The sequence below is a fragment of the Elephas maximus genome, chromosome 10 (assembly GCF_024166365.1).
Source record: "Elephas maximus indicus isolate mEleMax1 chromosome 10, mEleMax1 primary haplotype, whole genome shotgun sequence".
In the NCBI taxonomy this organism is placed as follows: Eukaryota; Metazoa; Chordata; class Mammalia; order Proboscidea; family Elephantidae; genus Elephas; species Elephas maximus.
The window spans coordinates 51,449,959-51,470,539 of record NC_064828.1 but is presented as its reverse complement, the minus strand read 5'-3'; the positions used below and the strand labels follow the sequence as shown (position 1 = coordinate 51,470,539).

General features: G+C 36.9%; 2 protein-coding genes across 3 annotated transcripts in view; one reads left to right on the top strand and one right to left on the bottom strand.

The window, feature by feature from the left end:
* Positions 1 to 358: 358 nt before the first annotated feature.
* GEMIN2 (gem nuclear organelle associated protein 2) lies at positions 359 to 20,157 on the bottom strand. The gene is made up of 10 exons (XM_049899469.1): positions 19,994 to 20,157; positions 19,578 to 19,662; positions 15,594 to 15,683; positions 15,257 to 15,316; positions 10,446 to 10,559; positions 8,625 to 8,669; positions 6,813 to 6,881; positions 3,603 to 3,713; positions 1,484 to 1,542; positions 359 to 767 (listed from the first exon to the last, which is right to left on the bottom strand). Exons 1-10 carry the CDS (start codon positions 20,128 to 20,130, stop codon positions 728 to 730), a joined length of 810 nt encoding a protein of 269 aa, XP_049755426.1. The 5' UTR covers positions 20,131 to 20,157; the 3' UTR covers positions 359 to 727.
* Positions 20,158 to 20,258: 101 nt separating this feature from the next.
* Positions 20,259 to 20,581, top strand: part of SEC23A (SEC23 homolog A, COPII coat complex component) — a 75,329-nt gene continuing 75,006 nt past the window's right edge. The window contains exon 1 of one of the 2 annotated variants that reach the window (XM_049899464.1): positions 20,259 to 20,345. The gene's annotated coding sequence lies outside the window, so the exon portion shown is untranslated. The remainder of the gene's footprint in view (positions 20,346 to 20,581) is intronic. The other variant, XM_049899465.1, reaches the window with a different exon arrangement.

The window sequence follows — 20,581 nt, the reverse complement described above, 5'->3', positions numbered from 1 at the left end:
TTTGAACAATCATTGCTATTTGGAATCCTGTTACTTAAAGCAGAAAACATTCTTACTTGATACAAAAATAAATTGTAAGAAATAGGAACAAAAGATTCAACAACTAGAAAAATCAAAACAGTTGATCTATAATGGTACTAATATCTAAAATGATTTAAGGAAAAATCTTGTTTGTGCAATAAAGAATTTAAAAATAAAAATATTACGTTTAAAGGAAAAAAGCTTAACTAATTTTGTTGATTTTAGACTATGAACACATTTGCCATTTAGACTAGATTATTTTCATTCTAATACTGAGGACAGTTATCAATTAATTGTCTTTTGTCAAGAGTCAAGAAAATTTTAAGTAATCCAAACACATTTTCAATAAAATTTTATACGTACGTAAATAAATAATGAAAGCACCAAGGACCTACTGTAAAATTTCACGACACAGTTTCTATACAAGCTGCTTCAGCAATAAATGGCACTCAATTTGTTTCAAAAGCAGGTGACTGCAGTAACTGTTCAAACTGGTAATCACAAACTGGGTGAGATTTTGCATAGGTATTTCACACATTCAAAACAGTAAAAACCATCTTCTGAATATCGACTTGAGCTGTAGAGGTTAAGGACTCTTCACATAGTGTTGAAGATGTGATGCAATCTGCACTTGAATTGGCATTGCACTTCTGGAGACTGAGGCTGCCTTTACAAGAAATATCTTCTATCTCAGAGATCAGCTACATCAAGATGGCTCGTCTGCTAAATCACGTTGGTCAAAATACCTATTAAAAACAAAGGTATTAATTGTAGCACTACTACCATCGACAGATGAGGTAGGTTTTTGTTCTGCCATTGCTAGCTTTGTGATTGTAGGAGTTACTTAATCTCTCTGTATCATGGTTTCCTCATTTATAAACTAGTAACATCTACCTTGTGAGGATTCAGATGAGTTCCTACTAAAAAGCACTAAGAAAAGCATCTGGCACAAACTATAAATGTTAACCATCAGCTGAATCATTATTGTAGTAGGTGAAGAGACTAGATGTTGAATAAGTATAAATAAACTATGTGTATTCTGAAAAAGTGTACTGTGTGGCAGAAGCAGGGAGAGGACCAGGACTATTTATCTCCCCAATATTTAAATATATCAAAGCTGTAGAAAGGTATGGAATAAAAACAATGATCAATGGAACAAAATATCAAGTTCAGAAAGTACTTCCTGGAGGGCCAACTGTCAGTTAAATGTCTGTTTTAAAAGTATACACCATTTGACTTATTTCTAGGAATTTACCCTTAGAAATAAACAGTTACATGCATAAGGATCTTTACTGCAGGATTATTTGCAGCGGTAAATGGGAAACAATAGGGGATTGATTAAATTATACATACAAAATTATATTAAGCATCATTTTCCTCAACTACAAGATGGAAACAATAGTACCTACCACCATTGATAACACTATTATAAAGCAAGAAGCCAAGAGTAACTTAACTATACCTGCTAACCAAGCAGATTAATAAATTCAAAGCAGGAACTCTCTCATCATCTTTGTTGTCCTAAAAAAAGAAAAAAAAAAAAAAAATTGTAGTTTTCCCCCCTAGTATTTCTGAAAAACATTTCCTTTTAAGATATAAAGTATGAAGATTTTATTTAGATGATAGTAATCATCCCATGGAAATAGGGACCCTCAAAAAGGAAAAAACTGTAGAGTTAATAGCCTCTTGAGAAGCTTTTAAGATTTTCCCTTAAAGATTCTTAACAGAGAAAAGGAGAGTTGATGGCTCTAAGAGAATAACTTGGGAAAGACATTTCCTGGTTCCTAGCAACCAAATGTTCTGCCTGAACAATAATGAAAAAAATTACACGAAAGGTATTTTAAGAGAATTTTAGAATTGAGAAGGAGCTAAATTCTGGCTTCTAGCCATAAGGCATACATACTAGAAAATACTCCAGAACACAGCTCTCAATTTTGACGCAGATACGTTCTGAACTATAAGTTTTACAAAGTTCACTTTAAATATTTTCCAAAATGACAAGCCTAGGACACATGGAAGGTAGTCTTACCGGATATAAAATGTATACATTTCAAGGAATAGTCACAATTACCTATTGAATAATGTTAGATAAAACCAGAACCAAACCCACTGCCATTGTGTCAATTCCAACTCATAATGATCCTTTAGCAAAGAGGAGAACTGCCCCATAGGGTTTCCATGGAGCTGTGGTGGATTCGAATTGCCAACCTGCTGGTTAGCAACCTAAGCTCTTAACCACTGAGCCCACAAGGGTTCCAATGTTAGATACCCTACCTTCTTATTGGCATCAAGTCAATTCCAACTCATAGCGACCCTAAAGGACAGAGTAGAACTGCTCCATGCAGTTTCCAAGGGAGCGCCTGGTAGATTTGAACTGCCAACCTTTTGGTTAGCGGCCGTTGCTCTTGACCACTACGCCACCAGTGTTTCCAATGTGAGATAGTCATATTATTTCAAACTTGGGATGCACTTCTATGTTGTTAGTGCATTCAATTCTATTTGCTAAGCACTACAGGGAACAAAGCTGAGTAAAACATATAACCTGCCAATAGCACAGAAGATAAAATATCTACAATGAGCTTTAAAGAAAGGGAAAATGTGTTAAATGCCATATAAAGAATAGAAAGTATACTTGGAAAACGGAAGAGATTATTTCTAGTTAGGATTCAGAGAAGAATCATAGCAAGTGGTAGAATATCAGCCAGACTGTGAAAAGTAAATGGTATTTAGATACAGACTGGAAGAGAGTAAAAAGACACTTCTGCAGAAAGAATAAAGTTCAGGAGCAAAGCATTAGAATATTTAGGCAACAGCAAGTATATTTTGCTTGGACTATAGGCCATATGAAAGCTGGCTGGGGCCCTATCATGGAAATTTAATGGAAACATTTTAGAGTAGTCCATGGAAAACAACTATACATTTTGGGGAAGGAAGAATGAAGGAAAGAAAGTCAAAACTGGGATTAATCTGGCAATAGATTATATTATAATGCTGCAAAGATATATTAGAGTCTGAGAATTTCAAAGCAATCATTATGCCAAAGAGCATTAGTTGACTGCTCTAGCTTCTTGTCTTCCTTTATTATTTAGTAACAGAAGTTTATTTTTAGCTAGGCACATCGCCACCCTAGCTAAAAGTAAACATTTCCTATACCCTTTAGGCCATGTGACTAAATTCTGGCCAGTGAGCTATCTAGGCAGATGTGCTCTTGGAGCCTCTGGGAAGGCTATTTAAAGGGTATGGCCTCCTTTTCTTTACAGACACTTACAATGAGACAATGGCTGAAGCTCCAGCAGCCATCTTGCTTCATGAGGTGAGTTTGAAACCACAGGTAGTAGAACTCAAAGGCCTAGGTCACTGCCATCTTAGATCTACCTACTTTCAAACTTCCTTTATCTGAGAAAAACACTTTGATCTTTTTATTAATTTAAGCTACAGTTATTTTGGGCTTTTCTGTTACGTGGCCAAATCTAACCCAAAATAATAAAATATTTCACGTTTTCCTATTTCATTGGAATCCTTTTTTACCACCATATATATCACTGGCTCCTTTAAATTTGAAATAGAAAGTTACAACTTACCACTAAGAGCCTCACTTCTGAGCACCTTCTTGCAAGCTGCCGAATCAGTGAATGAGCCTCAGGTAATAAGGGTTTTTCAAGACAAGCCAACAAAGCATAAAGCCATCTTCCCTAAATAGAATTTTAAAAAAGTAGTCAGTAGGCAAATACTGAACCATAAGTTTAACTTATTTTTTAAGAATGTTTAATGCTGTTCGTGGTTATTTGCTATGAATAAATGCATAGGCTATTTAACTGTATTATGTTTGGATATAGATAATAAAGGGTCACCTGTAAAGCCAGGTGCTATCTCTGTGACTATACAGGACACTGGATACTTCAAAATATTTCCTAACACTCAGTGTTTATTTCAGAGATGCTTACTACAACTCCTAATTCATAGGTAGAAAACATTAAGATGTTTATAAATCCTTGCAAAAATTGTTTTCTCTTTGTCCTCCAGAGCCTGATATGCAGATCATTTTATGACTTTATCCTCTGTGTCCCTACAAAGGGACTATACTCTAGATGAAATAATGTTTTGAAGGCCCATGGCAGAATGAATTTATCCACTCTATTTCTTGAATAGATTTTTCTTTTAAATTACAAAATACATACTCTATGCAGAAAAACTGTCAATACAAAAACCACAAAGAAAAAAGAAACCTGTAATTCTACCATCCAGATAAAATTTCTGCTAGCATCTTAAAATGTTCATGTTTTTCTATGCGTATGTATCATTTTTTCCATAAAGTTTCACCACTGTAATACCATTTCGTAGCCATCTTTTTTCACATACAATACATATAATGAACATTTTCTCATGTTGTTAAATGGATAGTCAACAAAGAAATTTTATTAAATATTGTCTACACTGCACTTACACAATACTTACCCTACTTTCCTGTCATGGCTAGTTTATTTTTCCTCCTAAACTCTGTGAGAGTATAATGATAGCTATTATACCCTCAAAACCTAGACCTGGAACATGATAGAACTTAATTAAAAATATTTCTGGAATGAATGCATAAACATGATTTTTAAATGACAGAATGTCCCACTGTGGATACACCAGAATTTACTTAACAATGTCATATTACTGAACACTTAGCATGGCACTATCAGACATGAAGAACTGATAGGAAATTTTCACTTCCATATCTTGATTTCAATGAACCAAAAGCCTTAGAATATGAATAAAGTTATCAATTGAAGGTGTAGCTAACATACCAATGCATAAGGAAAATACTGTTCCATTAATATTGAAAAAAACATAAATGATATTAACTTTGAAGTACTACAATCAATTTGAAAAATCATCACAAATCGTAAGTAATGTCAGACTGAACCACATGGAATTGCTGATATCCATTTTTTAACCTACAAAATGACAATTTCATATGGTTCAACTTACAGTGGGTTATACCAAGAAAACCAAACCAAACCCAGTGCTGTCGAGTCGGTTCCCACTCATAGCGACCCTATAGGACAGAGTAGAGCTGCCCCATAGAGTTTCCAAGGAGCACCTGGTGGATCTGAACTGCTGACCCTTTGGTTAGCAGCCGTAGCACTTAACCACTATGCCACCAGGGTTATAGAGAAGATAAATTTAAGTATGCTGCTGGCATTATAAACTGATTCATTTCTTCTGGAAAACAATATGACAAAATGTAATAAAAGCTTATAAAGCCTTGATCCAATAATTCTAATCTAGAAATATTTCTACCTTCTGGCTATTGTGAATACTGCTGCAATGAACATTGTGTACATGTGTCCATATAAATATACCTGTCTTGGGTATACCTATCTTGTGAATACACAAAGCTACCTAAGAGGGGAACTGCTGAGTCATATGCAAGTTCTGTGTTTAACTTTTTGAAATCTAGGAATATTCTGAGAAATTAATCAGAAGAAATGAGAATAAATGTATATAATTTAGTCACATAGCAAAATACGAAAAAGAATCCAAATGGTCAATAAAGAATTAAAATAAACTAAGATACATTAAGACAATAGAAATAATATGAATTACATTATCATTCAGAAATACATATATGAAATGTGAACTAAACAGAATGTATGCATTGATTACAACTTTGTAAAAGACATGTATAACCACTGATGGAATCAGAAACAGTGGTTTAAAACATGTTTCCTCTAGAAAGAGTACATAGTATAGAGATTCAAAAGAATGAAAATAGAAAAATCTAGTGATAAATGGACATGGTCATTATACTTATGGAAGACCTGGCTGAACAGTAGGCTGGGAAACTACTGCACTGTACTGCAATGCTGGTTTATCTGTCTCTCCCAGGAAACTGTAAGCTTCTAGAAGGAAAAGACTATCTTTGTTTTATGAGCACAGTGGATAAAACATAGAAGGTATTTGATAAACGTTAAATAAATGCACAGTATTCAAGAATCTTGACAGGGAGCTTCACAGATTGAGACACACGTTTTTGCAAATACCCTCAAATTTTTTGTTTCAAAAAATAAAATCTATCTCAAAAGATGATAACATTTCTTATTAACAAATTAGGGGGGAATTAGGCAGGTAATTCACTTATATAATACCCATTAAATTTACCCAATTTTGAAGCTGAGAAACAAGCTGTAAATGTAAAGCACTATAATAGAGGGGCAGTGTAGCATAGTTGTTCAAGTGTACACATAGTAGAGCCAGACTGTCTGGGCTTGAGTCTCATTAGTAGCTATGTGACCTTCAGCAAGTGACTTAACCCCTCAGTATTTCAGTTTCTTTATCTTTAAAATGGAGATAATAACATTCGCTGGTTGTTGAAGGATTCAGTAAGCTATTACATACAAAGTCCTTAGAGCAATGACTGACATGTTGTTGATAGGTGCCATCAGTCCTTATGTGGAATGGATTTCAAGGCCATTTTTGAAAATGCATTTCGAACTTGCTTTATGCCAGTGCTACTTAAAGTGGGGGGTTTGCAGACTGGATGTTAGTCTGTGACCTGCTTGTTACTGAACTAAGATGAGATAAAGAGCATGTATCAGGATATGAATCAACTCTTTAGTTCAGCTGACATTTTTTTTTCCCCCAAAGCAAGGCTTTCTCAATGTAGGAAGTAGTACATTCATTTATACTGATGTAAGCTCCTTTCTTCACAGCAAATAAACAGTTATAAATTAAGAGACAGACATCTTACATATAAGTATATATAATTTTGCCTGCATTATGAAAATAAAAAGATGCAATACTACCAGTTCTGGAGTAAAGTCTCTTTCTCCAAACCAATTACTCAGGTATTCCAAGACACTAGTTACTGTTGCCTAAAAAAGGGGGGGAGAAGGGAGAATTATATTAGTAATAAAACACCAACAAGTTCAACATGAACTTCATTAAGTTTAGTTAGAAAGCAATCTGATGTTTAAAACAGCCTCGTTCTGTAGACATCCAGAGAAAACTGTGACTCCAGCTAGTAATATGATTTGATGGGTGACCCAACAAGAAGCTTTTTAGATAGTCTTATACACTCTCAAGTATCAACAAATGTCTTAGTTTAAATACAAGGATTTAGTCTGTTAAGGATAAACCACTTACTTGAAAAATTCCATGTGCTCTTAAGAAAAAGCCTTTACACAAATACCTTTAGTCTACTGCCTGATTCAAATTAAATCGAAGTACAAATCTAAAGAGAAAATTAGCTACAGAGAGATGTTTTAAAGCTACAGAGACAGAATGTACCAAACTCTTAAAAATATTCTCTTGCTTACTCAGATATAGAAAACAAATCAGTTACCACTGGTCGATTTTGACTCATCACGACCCCATGTGTGCAAAGTAAAACTGGATTCCATAGAGTTTTCAAGGCTGTGACCTTTCAGAAACAAATTGCCAGGCATTTCTTCCAAGGCGCCCCTGAGTGGGTTCAAAGCACCAACCTTTCTGTTACTACTCAAGTGCTTAACTGTGCTATCCAGGGACTCTGAAATACAACTGGACACTTAACAAAAATCACCCTGACAGAGTTTAACATTACTGCAACAGAATCTTAATGCAAATGACCAAGTAAGTGAAACTGTCAACCAGTATATGATTTCCAACAGAGTAGGATCTTTTAAAAGGGCACTGGCCTTCCATATGGGAGACCTGGGTTCGATTCCCAGCCAATGCACTGTTGTGCAGCCATCGTCTACCTGCCAGTAAAGGCTTGTGTGTTGTTACGATGCTGAATAGGTTTTAGCATAGCTTTTTTTTTTTTCCAGACTAAGACAGACTAGGAAGAAAGGGCTGGCGATCTGCTTCTGAAAATCAGCCAAGAAAAACCTATGGATCTCAACAGTCTGATCTCCAACTGTTAATGGGGATGGCACAGGACTGGGCAGTATTTAGTTCCAAATTGCATGGGGTTGCCATGATTTGCAGGCTGACTCCATGGTAGCTAACAATAACAATGTGACCTTTTTAAAAAAGAAAAAAAAAAAAATTCTCTTCCATGGGTACACAAAGCTACATAAAGGCAAATCAAAATTTTTATTTGCTCTGAAAATGTATAACAAAGAATCCCCATTCCTAAAGGCCTGAAGAATCAAAGTTAAATTTCATTCCTCTTGATCCAGGAAATTATGTATTCCATTCTTAATGGATTATGTAGGACATCTAGAACTAGAAAAGGCAATCTAACTTTCACTATCTACATTAAACCTCTGAATCTAAAACTTATTATTGAAATGTATAGAACTGAATAGATTATAGCACTGCGGTAAAGATCACAAGCTTTGGAGTTAGGTGGACAGGAGCCTGAAACTCAGTGCTGCCATTTACTTGCTGAAAAATCACCTGAAAGTTATTTAACCTCCAATTTTGTTTCCTCATTTATAAAAAATGGATAATAACAATAACTCCCTATACAGAGCTGTACTGAGGACTAAGTGAGAACCATTCAAGAGCTTAGCAGAGATGCTTGCATACTATTACTATTCAGGAAATGTATTCAAATACTTTCACTTAGAACATATACACACACTGCAAACAAAAGAATGCGTGTATCCTTATCGTTAGATGGACTTTACCTGATTCATTCGGCTAACAATACTAAGCAAGGGAGGAAAGCCAATCTGAAAAAAAAAAAAAAAGATAGCGGTATTTATTAAATGGTATTATAAGTGGGGCTTTATTTTTTCTCAAACTAGTGAATTTCTTGCCACACTGTTTAAAAACAAAGAATGGATAAAAGAAAACTCCTTCATTGTCCATTATAACATTCCAGAAACTCTTGTGTTGGTAATGCCCAAGCAAATAATGACATAAAATTTGAATATGTAAATTTTAAAATAAACAACAATTTTACTAACTAAAATGTTAAAATACAAAATAAAAAAAAAGATACTACCTGAAAAGTTATCTTCCTATTAAATACATTCAGTAAAATTATAACTAACGGTGACATTCTGATATTAATATGTGGTATACATCATTTCAAAATCTTCAGCTAAGCTAATGTTTTCTGCAATTAAGGATACCTGAATTAGACTGTTTTTTAAAAACCCAATCTGATTAGGTTTAAGGAAACCCTGGTGGCATAGTGGTTAGGTGCTATGGCTGCTAACCAAGAGGTCAGCAGTTTGAATCTGCCAGGTGCTCCTTAGAAACTCTATGGGGCAGCTCTACTCTGCTCTATAGGGTCGCTATGAGTCGGAATCAACTCGATGGCAGTGGGTTTTTTTTTTTCCCCCTGTGAAATGCCTATTTATATACTTGACTTGTTTTTCTAATAAATTCCTGGTCTTTTTGGAAACCCTGGTGGCATGCTGGTTCAGAGTTATGGCTGCTAACCAACAGGTCGGCAGTTAAAATCTACCAGGCTCTCCTTGGAAACTCTATGGGGCAGTTCTATTCTGTCCTATCTATGAGTCGGAACCGACTCAATAGCAATGGGTTTGGTTTTTTTTTTCCCTACATTTTTGAGACATATTAGTTTTAAATGGAAAAAACACAATGTGGCACATTTTAAAACCAATACCTGTTACGGTCGAGTCAATTCCAACTATGGTGACCCTGAAGAACAGAGTGGAACTGCCCCCATTGGATTTCCATGGAGCAGCTGGTGGGTTTGAACTGCTGACCTTTTGGTTAGCAGCTGAGCTCTTAACCAATATGCCACTAGGGCTCTTTGGCACACTATAGCAAACAATAAATATCTGAGGAATAGAACAGAACATAATACAGGGAATAAGAAGTAATACAGATATATGTAGTAAGTTGCATAGGAATATCTGCAGACTCCAGGCAGGTGATTCCTGAAGAACAAGAAGGGGTTGGCCATACAATATATTATTACAATGAAGCTATATGAAATTTAAATATATCCTCAACATTTCATTTCCAGAATAAGCAATTACCAAGCATTTTTTTAGCACCTCTCTAAAATTGTTTCACATGTTTTCCTTTGTTATTCCTAAGTCATTGTTTGACACATGCCTCATCATTTCAAAAAACTAAATCCTATCTAAAAAAACAAAATTATATGGCTAAAACATAACAGGTATGAAATCAATCTAAAATAAGTCAGAGTAAGTTGTTTCAGAAACTGGGCTGCCATTTTGTAAGTTAAAGAGCTCATGAACTCAGAGGTTGGCAAACATTTCTGTAAAGGGCCAGATGGGAAATATTTTAGGCTTTGTGGGCCTCACACTATCTCAGTCACATATTCTTTGTATGTTTGTTTTTACAACCCCTTTAAATAAAGTGTAAAAATCATTCTTAGCTTGTGGGCTGTACAAAAACAGACCATGAGCTGGATTTGGCCTAGGCCATAGTTTGCTGACCCCTTACACTAAGTAATGCACCAAAATTAGAACCCTTTTTATTTTGTTTATCCATTTATCACCTACCTGTACATAATCAATTCCTGGACTTTCATTTGTAGCTGGTTCAACAGTCCCTTCAGAACATAACCTTTCACCCAGACAAAATTTTTTCCAGCCATCTTCATCCTCAGATTTTGGCTGAAAAGGAAAAAAAAAAGTATTTATTTCACTGTATTTATTTTTATACTGAACATTAAGCAAAGAAGTTAGAATCCCCCACGTTCCTACCACTTCGACACACAAATACAGTGCCTAAGAGGTCACACCATACACAGCATGTGCTCAGTTTGGATCACACTTTAATGGATGCTGACAAACTAGGGAATGTCCAAAAGAGGGTGATAAAGGTGGAAATCAGTATGGAAAAAACATGCACTAAAATGTTTACAAGAAGGATGTTTATTCCCACAAAAGGAGACATGATTATACACTTCACATGCTTGAAAAGCTGTCTAGTGAAAGAAGGAATAAGAAAAAAATCTATCTCAATCAATTCTACATTTCTAAACGGAAAAACTATAACTGGTAGGGAGAAAAAACTCAGCTCAATACAATCACCTTAACAAAACAATTTGTATTTGTATTCATAACCTTGTGCATTACTCTGCATAGGTACATTTTTCTTCAGAGGATAAATAGCTTTCATCAGATTCTCTGGAAGAACATGAAACCCCTAAAAGGTTAAAAAGCTATTATACTGGGACAATGTATCTACCTTTTCCCATTATTCCATTAGGGCGGAGACTGCTTCTGCTTCATTTAGCACTGAATACTCTGATTATTGAATATACAAAAACCAAACCCATTGTCACTGAGTCGAATCCAACTCATAGGGACCTTACAGGACAGTAGAACTGCCCCATAGGGTAGGAGCAGCTGGTGGATTCAAACTGCTGATCTTTTGGTTAGCAGCCGAGGTCTTAACTACTGCACCACCAGGACTCCAGTATTGAACCCAGTAGGTGATTAATAATTGGAAAAATCAATAAACCAAAGTTTATATTTAAATAGTTGCCATCAAAACATGCTTTTAAAAAAATTTTCATGTATTAACATTTACATAATGTTTTACATTTGTCAGGATGAACATTTTTAAATGCCACATAAAATTCCATTATTTTGATAGACTTTAATAAATTGACAATTATGTTAGGTTTCCATTTTTCAAAAAATTATATATATATAAATATATCTGGGAGTTGTATAAGCATTATCGATGTGGCTTCTTTTCAAATGAGTAGGCATGTACCCAAAAGTCCTTACACCAAATAAGACAAAAAAAATCTACCTAGCTACCCACCCACCCAGCCACCAAGACCCGTTATTAGGAAGGCCTTGTGAGAGGAACACAGGTTTTAGAGTCAGAAAAACTTGGGTTTGAATCCCAGTTATATCTTACTAGCTAAGTGCAGTTGTACCTCGGTATTAGTGGGGGATTGGTTCCAGAACCTCCACAGATATCAAAACTCATGGATGGTCAAGTGCCTTATATAAAATGATGTAGTATTTGCATACAACCTACACACATCCTCCCAGATACTTTTAATCATCTCTAGATTACTCATAATACCTAATACAATATGAATGCTATGTAAATAGTTGTTACACTGTAATGTTTACAGAATAGTGACAAGGAAAAAAAAGTCTGTACCTGGCCCCCACCTCCCCGCCCCGGTATTTTCGATCCATGGTTGGTTGAAACTGCAGATGCAGAACCCACAGACATGGAGGGCGGACTGTAATCTTGAGCAAGTAATGAAGTTACTTCCCTTAAGCAGACCTTCCAACTGCCAAATATTGAATCTTTCAGCTTTCAATGACAGCTGATTGTCTCAGGAAGACTCTGCAAGCACCCTCTTCCATTTATCCCAATGTGTCCCCACATAAAAGACGTTAGTTAGGAAGCACTGCCTAGAGGAGGCTTCTGAAATCTATGAACCCCCTGAAACTGTGTGTAAAAATTTTTAGCACAGGTGCCTTTTTTCCCCTGGGGATAAACAGCTTTCAACAGATTTGAGGTAGAATATGAGACCCCCTAAAAGGTTAAAAATTCTTGTCCTGGAACAATGTATCCACCTTTTCCCTAACTTCCTTTTTTATTTAATATCGAGATATAACGTATCCACTAAAGGTGGTGTAGTGGTTAAAGCGATGAACTGCTAACCGAAAGGTCAGAGGTTCGAAACTACTAGTGGCTCCGTGGGCGAAAGATGTGGCAGTCTACTTCCATAGAGATTTACAGCTTTGGAAACCCTATGGGGTTGCTGTGAGTCAGAACTGACTCTATGGCAGTGGGGTTTTTTTTTTTTAAACAGCTTAAAATTGAATCTAAACTTATAAAATGTAGGCAATGCCATTTTCCAGTACGCACTTTTGAGGCTTCACTAAGATGCCACTGATACCACGAAGCAGAGAAGATAGTCCATAAGCCTGTAAGTTTGCTTCATGGTACCATTTTCTCACAAAAAAAAAAAAAAAAATTCAGGAAGCCTTTATTCAATCTCTTTGTAAACACTACTAAAAATATATTTATTTCCTAAAAAATAAATGTCTAGAAGAACACTTAAAAACTTGTAGAAGACTAACAACTATCTATGCTAAAGCCTCCCAAAATGCTGCGGATTAAAATTATCATAAACGTAACAACTTACATTGTTGATTCTATACTTTCCAGACTACTAACATAAAGGAGGAGTTCCTGGGTAGACCAAGCCATTAAAGCACTTGGCTGCTAATGGAAAGGGTGGAGGTTCACATCTACCCAGAAGTATCTTGAAAGGCCTGGCGATCTACTTCTGAAAAATCAGGCATTAAAAACCCTGTGGAGCACAGTTCTACTCTGACACACATAGGGTCATCATGAGTCAGAATCTACTGGTTTGGTTTTTTAATATACAGGCAGTCTCCAGGTTATGGACATCCAATTTACATACAATCCACAGTTATGAACTGTCATGGACTGAATTGTGTCCCCCCCGAAAATATCTGTCAACTTGGCTATGCCATGATTCCCAGTATTGTGTAGTTATCCTCTATTTTGGGATTGATGTAATTTTCCTGGAAACCTTGGTGGTGTAGTGGTGAAGTACTACGAGTGCTAACCAAGAGGTCGTTAGTTCAAATCCACCGGACGCACCTTGGAAACTCTATGGGGCAGTTCTACTCTGTCCTCTAAGGTCGCTATGAGTTGGATTCGACTTGACAGCAGTGGGTTTGGTTTAGTTTTTTGGTAATTTTCCTATGTGTTCTAAATCCTAATCTCAGCCTGTGGTTAATGAGGCAAGATTAGGTTATGTTAAAGAGGATTAGAGATGTAATACCCTTACTCAGGTCACATCCCTGATCTAATGTTAAGGGAGTTTCCCTGGGGTGTGGCCTGCATCACCTTTTATCTTACAAGAGACAAAAGGACAGGAAAGCAGAGAATGGGGGACCTCATACCACCAACAAAGAAAAGCAGGAGCTCACACCCTTTGGACCCAGGCTCCCTGTGCTGAGAAGCTCCTAGACCAAAAGAAAATTGATGACAATGACTTTCCCTCAAAGCAGACACAGAGAGAAAGGCTTTCTCCGGAGCTGATACCCTGAAACTGGACATGTAGACTACTAGACTGTGAGAGAATAAACTTCTGTTTGTTGAAGCCATCTGCTTGCGGTATTTCTGTTATAGCAGCACTAGATAACTAAGACACTAACCTAAAAAGCCTATTAAAAATTCAAGATACGTTTTGTAATAACAAATGGATGCTACTTTGTGACACACATCAAAATGTTACTATGTTCTTATGTCAAAGACGTTTTAGTGTATTTGAAAGTACTTAATTTTTTTTTTTTAATGCATAGAAAGGTACTCTACATACTAAGATGAATATCTGACTACCTGACATTAGATATGAACTGTACCTAACTGTTCTGACTTATGTACAAATTCAACTTAAAGGCAGACTTAGGAATAGAACTGGTTAGTAACTGGGGGCTGCCTATCCTATGAGTCTCAACCAACTCAGTGACAATGGGTTTTCTGGGTTTGCATAAAACAATTATTACTATTAATGGTATATGGAAGAAAATGAAAACAATATGGACCAAGTAATTGAATCTTTGAAGACTGGAAATAAATATACACTACTTCAAATAGGTATACAGTCATCCCTTGGTATCCATGGGGGACTGGCTCCAGGACCCCCACGGATACCAAAATCTGCGAATGCTGAAGTTCCTTATATAAAATGGCATAGTGTTTTTTTTAATGGCACAGGAATGAAGAGTGTTTCACTTTGAAGTGGACAGTGACGGTCGGGTCAGGCTAGGGTGGCCACATGAGGCACTGGATCAAAGCAGGAACTTCTAAGGATAGCCGCATCTGGGCCCTCTTGCCATAGGCTACCTTCGGAGCCAGGGGTCCTTTAGGTAGGAGGTTCTGGGTGATTTTGGACAACCATATATACACAGTGCAGAGAGTGCAAGGACCTGGAATTGCCAACTTTATTCTCTCTTCTGGACCAGAGATCTCTGCTACAGACATGCTCTGCCACATCCTCGGTCAGGCCAAGAAGCACCAGGGCATAAGTTCACGACTCCGTTCCTAGTGTCCTCATTTGTCCAAATTGTTTCAGGGTGCAGCTGCCTCCAGCCCCCTGGGAGCTTCTTCACTGCCACATACCATTTTCAGGCCAAATCCTGTCTTACCTTGTGCTGCCCTCTGTGTTGCTCCCAAGGCCTTCAGCTCTTCCCTTACCCCCCTCTCCAATATTTTCCATCCATGATTGGTTGAAACTGCAGATAGGGAGGGCCGACTGTACATCGTACAACTTAAATTGAGAAGACTTACATACCATGGTCACGTTACTATCCAACTGTTGTGACTTCCAGTGACTTCTATGCTTGTTAACACTCTAGAGAAAAAGAAATCAGAGATCTTCAGAGAATAGATAACTGAAATCAGTCTCTACACAATATTCTAAGAATCTGAAAACTTGGAAAATATGCTTCAAGCTATATTATGTTTAAGGATTACTGTAATAGTTTTTTTTGTAATAGTTTGGTAGTTGGTTCATAAATATTCTTATATTTATACTTCAGAATCATGAATTTTATTTTTCCAACTACATTCTCAGCACAGAAATAAATAGGCAAGGGTTTAATCTGATTAAACGATTAAATTGCAGTTACCTGTCGAACAGCTGAAAACTGTGCTACTTGTTGCTGTTGCCATCGAAGTGTTGGGGAATACCCTTCAGGAGCAGGCTGGCATCCTGAAAGCTAGAGATCAGTTCAGGAATGTCATAACCAAGGTTTACTATTACAGCTAGAATCTTATGCCTCTGCAAAGTAAAAGCAGAACTAAGGGAAAAGTAAATAATTAAGACTATACAAAAAAACCAAATACTATAGATGCAAAAAAGTAGGCATTTCACTTTACTACATATATCTCAACTGAAAACATTAGGAAAAGATCTTCGCTAGTCATTTAGATAAGAACAATCTAGAATAGTTGGTATTTGACATACAAGAAAACTACTTCTAATGTGGTGACCTTTTTTTCCTCAGGCTGCCTGGTTAATCTTTTTTTTTTTTTTAATATTTTATTGCGTTTTAGGTGAAAGTTTACACAGCAAATTAGGTTCCCATTTAACAATTTTCATACAAATTGTTCTGTGACACTGGTTACAATTTTCACAATGTATCAGCATTCTCATTATTTCCATTTTGTTTGCTCTGTTTCCATTTATCTAGCTTCCCGGCCCCTCCTTGCCTTCTCATCTTTGCTTCTGGGTAAATGTTGAACATTTGGTCTCGTATAGTTCATCTTTTAAGGGAGTACATTCCTCACAGATGATATTGTATATACAAAAGCCAATCTATTATTTGGCAGAAAGGAGACCTCTGGAGTGGCTTCAATTTCAAGTCAAAAGAGTATCTTAGGGCGAGAGTCTCTGGGGTTCCTCTACTCTGGTCTTTTTAAGGAACTGGAGTTTTGTTCTACATTTTTCTCCCATTTTATCAGGGACCTTCTATTGTATGCGTATTCAGAATGGTTGGTCGTGGTAGCTGGGAACCATCTAGTTCTTCTGGTCTCAGGCTAGAAAAGGCGGTGGTTTGTGTGGGCTATTAATCATGTGGGCTAATTTCTTCTCTAAGTCTTTGGTTTCCTTCATTCTCTTTTGCTCCAGATGGGAAGAGACCAATTGTTGTATCTTAGATGGCTGCTTGCAAGCCTTTTAAGGTCCCAGATGCTACTCACCAAACTAGGATGTAGAACATTATCTTTATGAACTATATTATACCAATTGACTGAGCTGTCCTAAGAGACTATAGTCCCAAGTCTTTTAACCCACTAAACCAATCCCATGAGGTGTCAGGATGTCTAGGAGGTCTCTGTAACTGAGTATAAGAAATCTAAATGACATGAGCCTTCAAGTTATAATCTAGTTCTACCTTTCTATGACAACAAAATACTTTGAAACTAAAAAGGAGGACATACCCCAAATAAAGAATTTTAGAATGGGTAAAATATACTCCAAAAACTTGAGACACTTGACTTTAAAGGGTCTACTTTTGTTTTCTAAAACAATACATAATCCACAATTGATCAGATATTGAAATAAAACTTTGTGTGGGCACTTTAAAAATTCAAGTACAGAAAACATCATCTTCCATCAATTAAAGATTTCTAAAAAGGAATTCTATGAAACATTACAATGTGTGAATTAAAATTTCCAACTATAAATATCAAATGAATTACTTACAACATTAAAAGAAAAAAAATTTATTATTGAAACATAAGAACAGCTGCTCTCAACAACGAGACACATACCTATTAGAATGGCTAAAATCTAAAACACTGACAACACCAAATGCTGGGAAGCATGCAGAGCAACAAGAACTGTCACTCATTGCCGGTAGGGATGCAAATTTATAAAGCTATTTTGGAAGACAGTCCAGCAGTCCCTTACAAAGCTAAACAAAGGCTTACTATGCGATCAAGTAATTGTGCTCTTAGGTATTTACCCAAATGAACTAAAATTTATATCCGCACAAAAAACTGCACAGGAATATTTACAGTAGCTTTATACATAATTGCCAAAACTTAGAAGCAACCAAGATGTTCCTCTAGAAGTGAACAGAAAAACAAACTGTGATACATTCTTACAATGGAGTAATAAAAAAAAAAAAAAAAGAAACGAACTATCAAGCTATAAAAAGACATAGAGGAAACTTAAATGCATATCACTAAGTAAAAAAGCTATATACTGTATGAATCCAACTATATGACATTCTGGGAAAGGCAAAACTACAAAGACAGTAAAAAGATCAGTGGTTGCCAGGGGCTCAGGGGGAGGTGGAAAGAGATGAATAGGTGTAGCATAGGGTGTTTTATGGGCAGTGAAATCATTCTGCATTACACTGTAATGGTGGATACATGCCATTATGCATTTGTCAAAACCCACGTGTCAAAACTATGCATGACAAAGAGTGAACCCTAATAAAAAATACGGTCTTTAGTTAATAATACTGTATCAGTATTTGCTCATTAATTTACCACACTAATGCAATATGTTAGTAACAGGAGAAATTGTGCATGGGGGAAAAGGGGTATACGAGAATTCTGGACTTTCTGCACAATTTTTCTGTAAACCTAAAAATGCTTTTATATATAAAATGCATTAAAATCTTTTAAAATAGAAACAAGGTTGAAAATAAAAACTGCTGGTCTCCTTGGACCTTAGGTTCAATATCACCTCCTCAGAGAGACTGACTGTGATTACTCTATCTAAAGTAGTTCTTTGTTACTTATTGCTCATTATGTTTATTTTCATCATAGCAATAGTAACAATATGTAATTATTTGTTTACTCTGTCTTCCTCATGAGAATGTGTACTCTCTAAGAGTAAGGGCCTTTTCTATCTTCTCCTCTGTTATATTCAGTGTCTGGCACAGCCTAGGTACTTAGCAAAAAAATGTGTTGGATAAATAAAATGACCAAATTGCACAAGTAGCTAGAAAAAGGTTAAGATATTTGGGTCTCTATTCTTAAGAAGCAGGAGAAAGATGTGGCAGTCTGCTTGGAAACCATATGGGGCAGTTCTACTCTGTCCTACAGGGTTGCTATGAGTCGAAATCGAATTGATGGCAACAGGTTTTATTCTTAAGAAGGGAGTCTCTGGGTGGTGCAAATGGTTAAGCATGAAAGGCTGGCGATTTGAATCCACCAACAGGTGGCTCCAAAGAAAGGCTTGGCAATGTACTTCTGAAAGATCACAGCCATTGAAAACATTATGGAGTGCAGTTCTATTCTGAAACACATGGGGTCACCACGAGTTGGAATCAACTCCAAGGCAAGTGGTTTGGTACTCTTAAGAAACTAAACCCAGTCGAATTAGAACATGCAATTTACACAGTTACAAAACAGGTAAACTACACTGGATAAGAGTATACACCAGTCCAATAATAATTATGATGATTCAACCGGAAAAAGATTCCTTAAAAATAAAGTGAACAACAAGATGAATGTAATGTCACTGAACTGTACACTTAAATATGTTAAACGGCACTTTCGTTATATACATATTTCATCACAATAAAATAAATAAATAACATAGCATAAGGAACCCATTTAAACACTCCTTCAGCCTTGGATCACGGCCGTAAATAAGTAAGACTGCCAAGTCTCCACAAATGTCAAGGTTACTGAAAGTCTCTTTGAAAGCAGTAAATGCCAACTGTCCTTCAGTTAAAAGGTACAAGCAAATGTCTAACTTCCGTAGGCAGTAGTCAAATCTTACATACACCATAAATGATACTATCAGATACCATAGGATAGGCCTTGAACTTCCATCTGTGGGGGGTAGGGAATCTCCAAATGGTTAATAAAACTCACAGAAACATTCACGGTTTGCTTCCTTCAGCCTTGGATCACGGCCGTAAAAAAGTAAGACTGCCAAGTCTCCACAAATGTCAGGTTACTGAAAGTCTCTTTGAAAGCAGTAAATGCCAACTGTCCTTCAGTTAAAAGGTACAAGCAAATGTCTAACTTCCGTAGGCAGTAGTCAAATCTTACATACACCATAAATGATACTATCAGATACCATAGGATAGGCCTTGAACTTCCATCTGTGGGGGGGAGGGACTCTCCAAATGGTTAATAAAACTCACAGAAACATTCACGGTTTGCTTCCTTTTCAACTTCTTTGGGTCAATTTGAGCTACCACAACATCTGGACATTGGGCTGCTTCGAGCCTACAAATAAATAATAAATGCAAGAAACTTAATTACTATTGTGCTTTGTTCGCGTGTACTAAAACTAGAGCTCATTATGAAATCAGAAAAAAAATTCAGAACTGCAATACTAAACAACGTATTTCTGAAATCGTCTGAATTGAATACAATGGAATTCAAGCGTACACAAGATGTAATGCAGGAAGCTTGATCAGACCCAAGCTCCCGTGGGAGGGGAAGAGGAAGGAACACGAGCCGGGCTTTAACGTATAGGAGTCGAGAGGCGCACCGCGCGCTGGGCCCAGGGGCAAGGCGGATGACCAGTCCACCCGCACAGGGCCAGATCACTCACTGGACGCGCCTCAGGTATTCCTGAGGCGTCCTCGGGGGTACGGAGGGATCAAAGCATTCTGTCAAGTCGCAGGGCTCCACCGGCAAGAGACGGGGCATTAGCTCTTCCACTACAGACTCTACTGGTACCCACGCCATGGCTTCTAGTTCAGCCAGTACCGCACCGCGCAAGCGCTTAGTTTAGGTCACGACGCAGGCGCACTAGTTGGCGCTGAGCAGAGCAACGGGCGGGGCTTAGGGGGCACGCCTGCGCATGCGCAGACCTAGTGCTTGCCCCAAAACTACGACTCTGGTTGTATAGCTTAGATTCCAGAAGCTGAATTCTTTGAAAAGGTGATTTAAAGAGTTGTTGGGTATGTTGCCGTCTATTCTCTCTTTTAAGGATAGGGTAAAGACATAGAGTTATTAACTTTTATGCATCCCTAGTCGTGAAGGCTTGTTAAATGTTGCTTGGATTAATGAACGAGCAATATTACTGTAAAAAACATCATTTATTCAGCTCTAAGTGCTTTTTTTTTTAAGTGCTATTTTTTTAAACTGTTAAACCTCTGGTAAACATGTTGCATGCATTTCCTCATGTAGTTCTTGC

What these genes read in the sequence shown, in the direction of transcription:
- GEMIN2 (XM_049899469.1), bottom strand. Translation starts at nt 20,130, where the DNA reads ATGGCGTGGGTACCAGTAGAGTCTGTAGTGGAAGAGCTAATGCCCCGT. An exon ending in GAATACCTGAGGCGCGTCCA is followed by an intron (nt 19,663 to 19,993) that starts GTGAGTGATCTG and finishes ATTTATTTGTAG; the next exon opens with GCTCGAAGCAGCCCAATGTC. An exon ending in GAGACTTTACTCCAGAACTG is followed by an intron (nt 3,714 to 6,812) that starts GTAGTATTGCAT and finishes AATTCTATTTAG; the next exon opens with GGAAGATGGCTTTATGCTTT.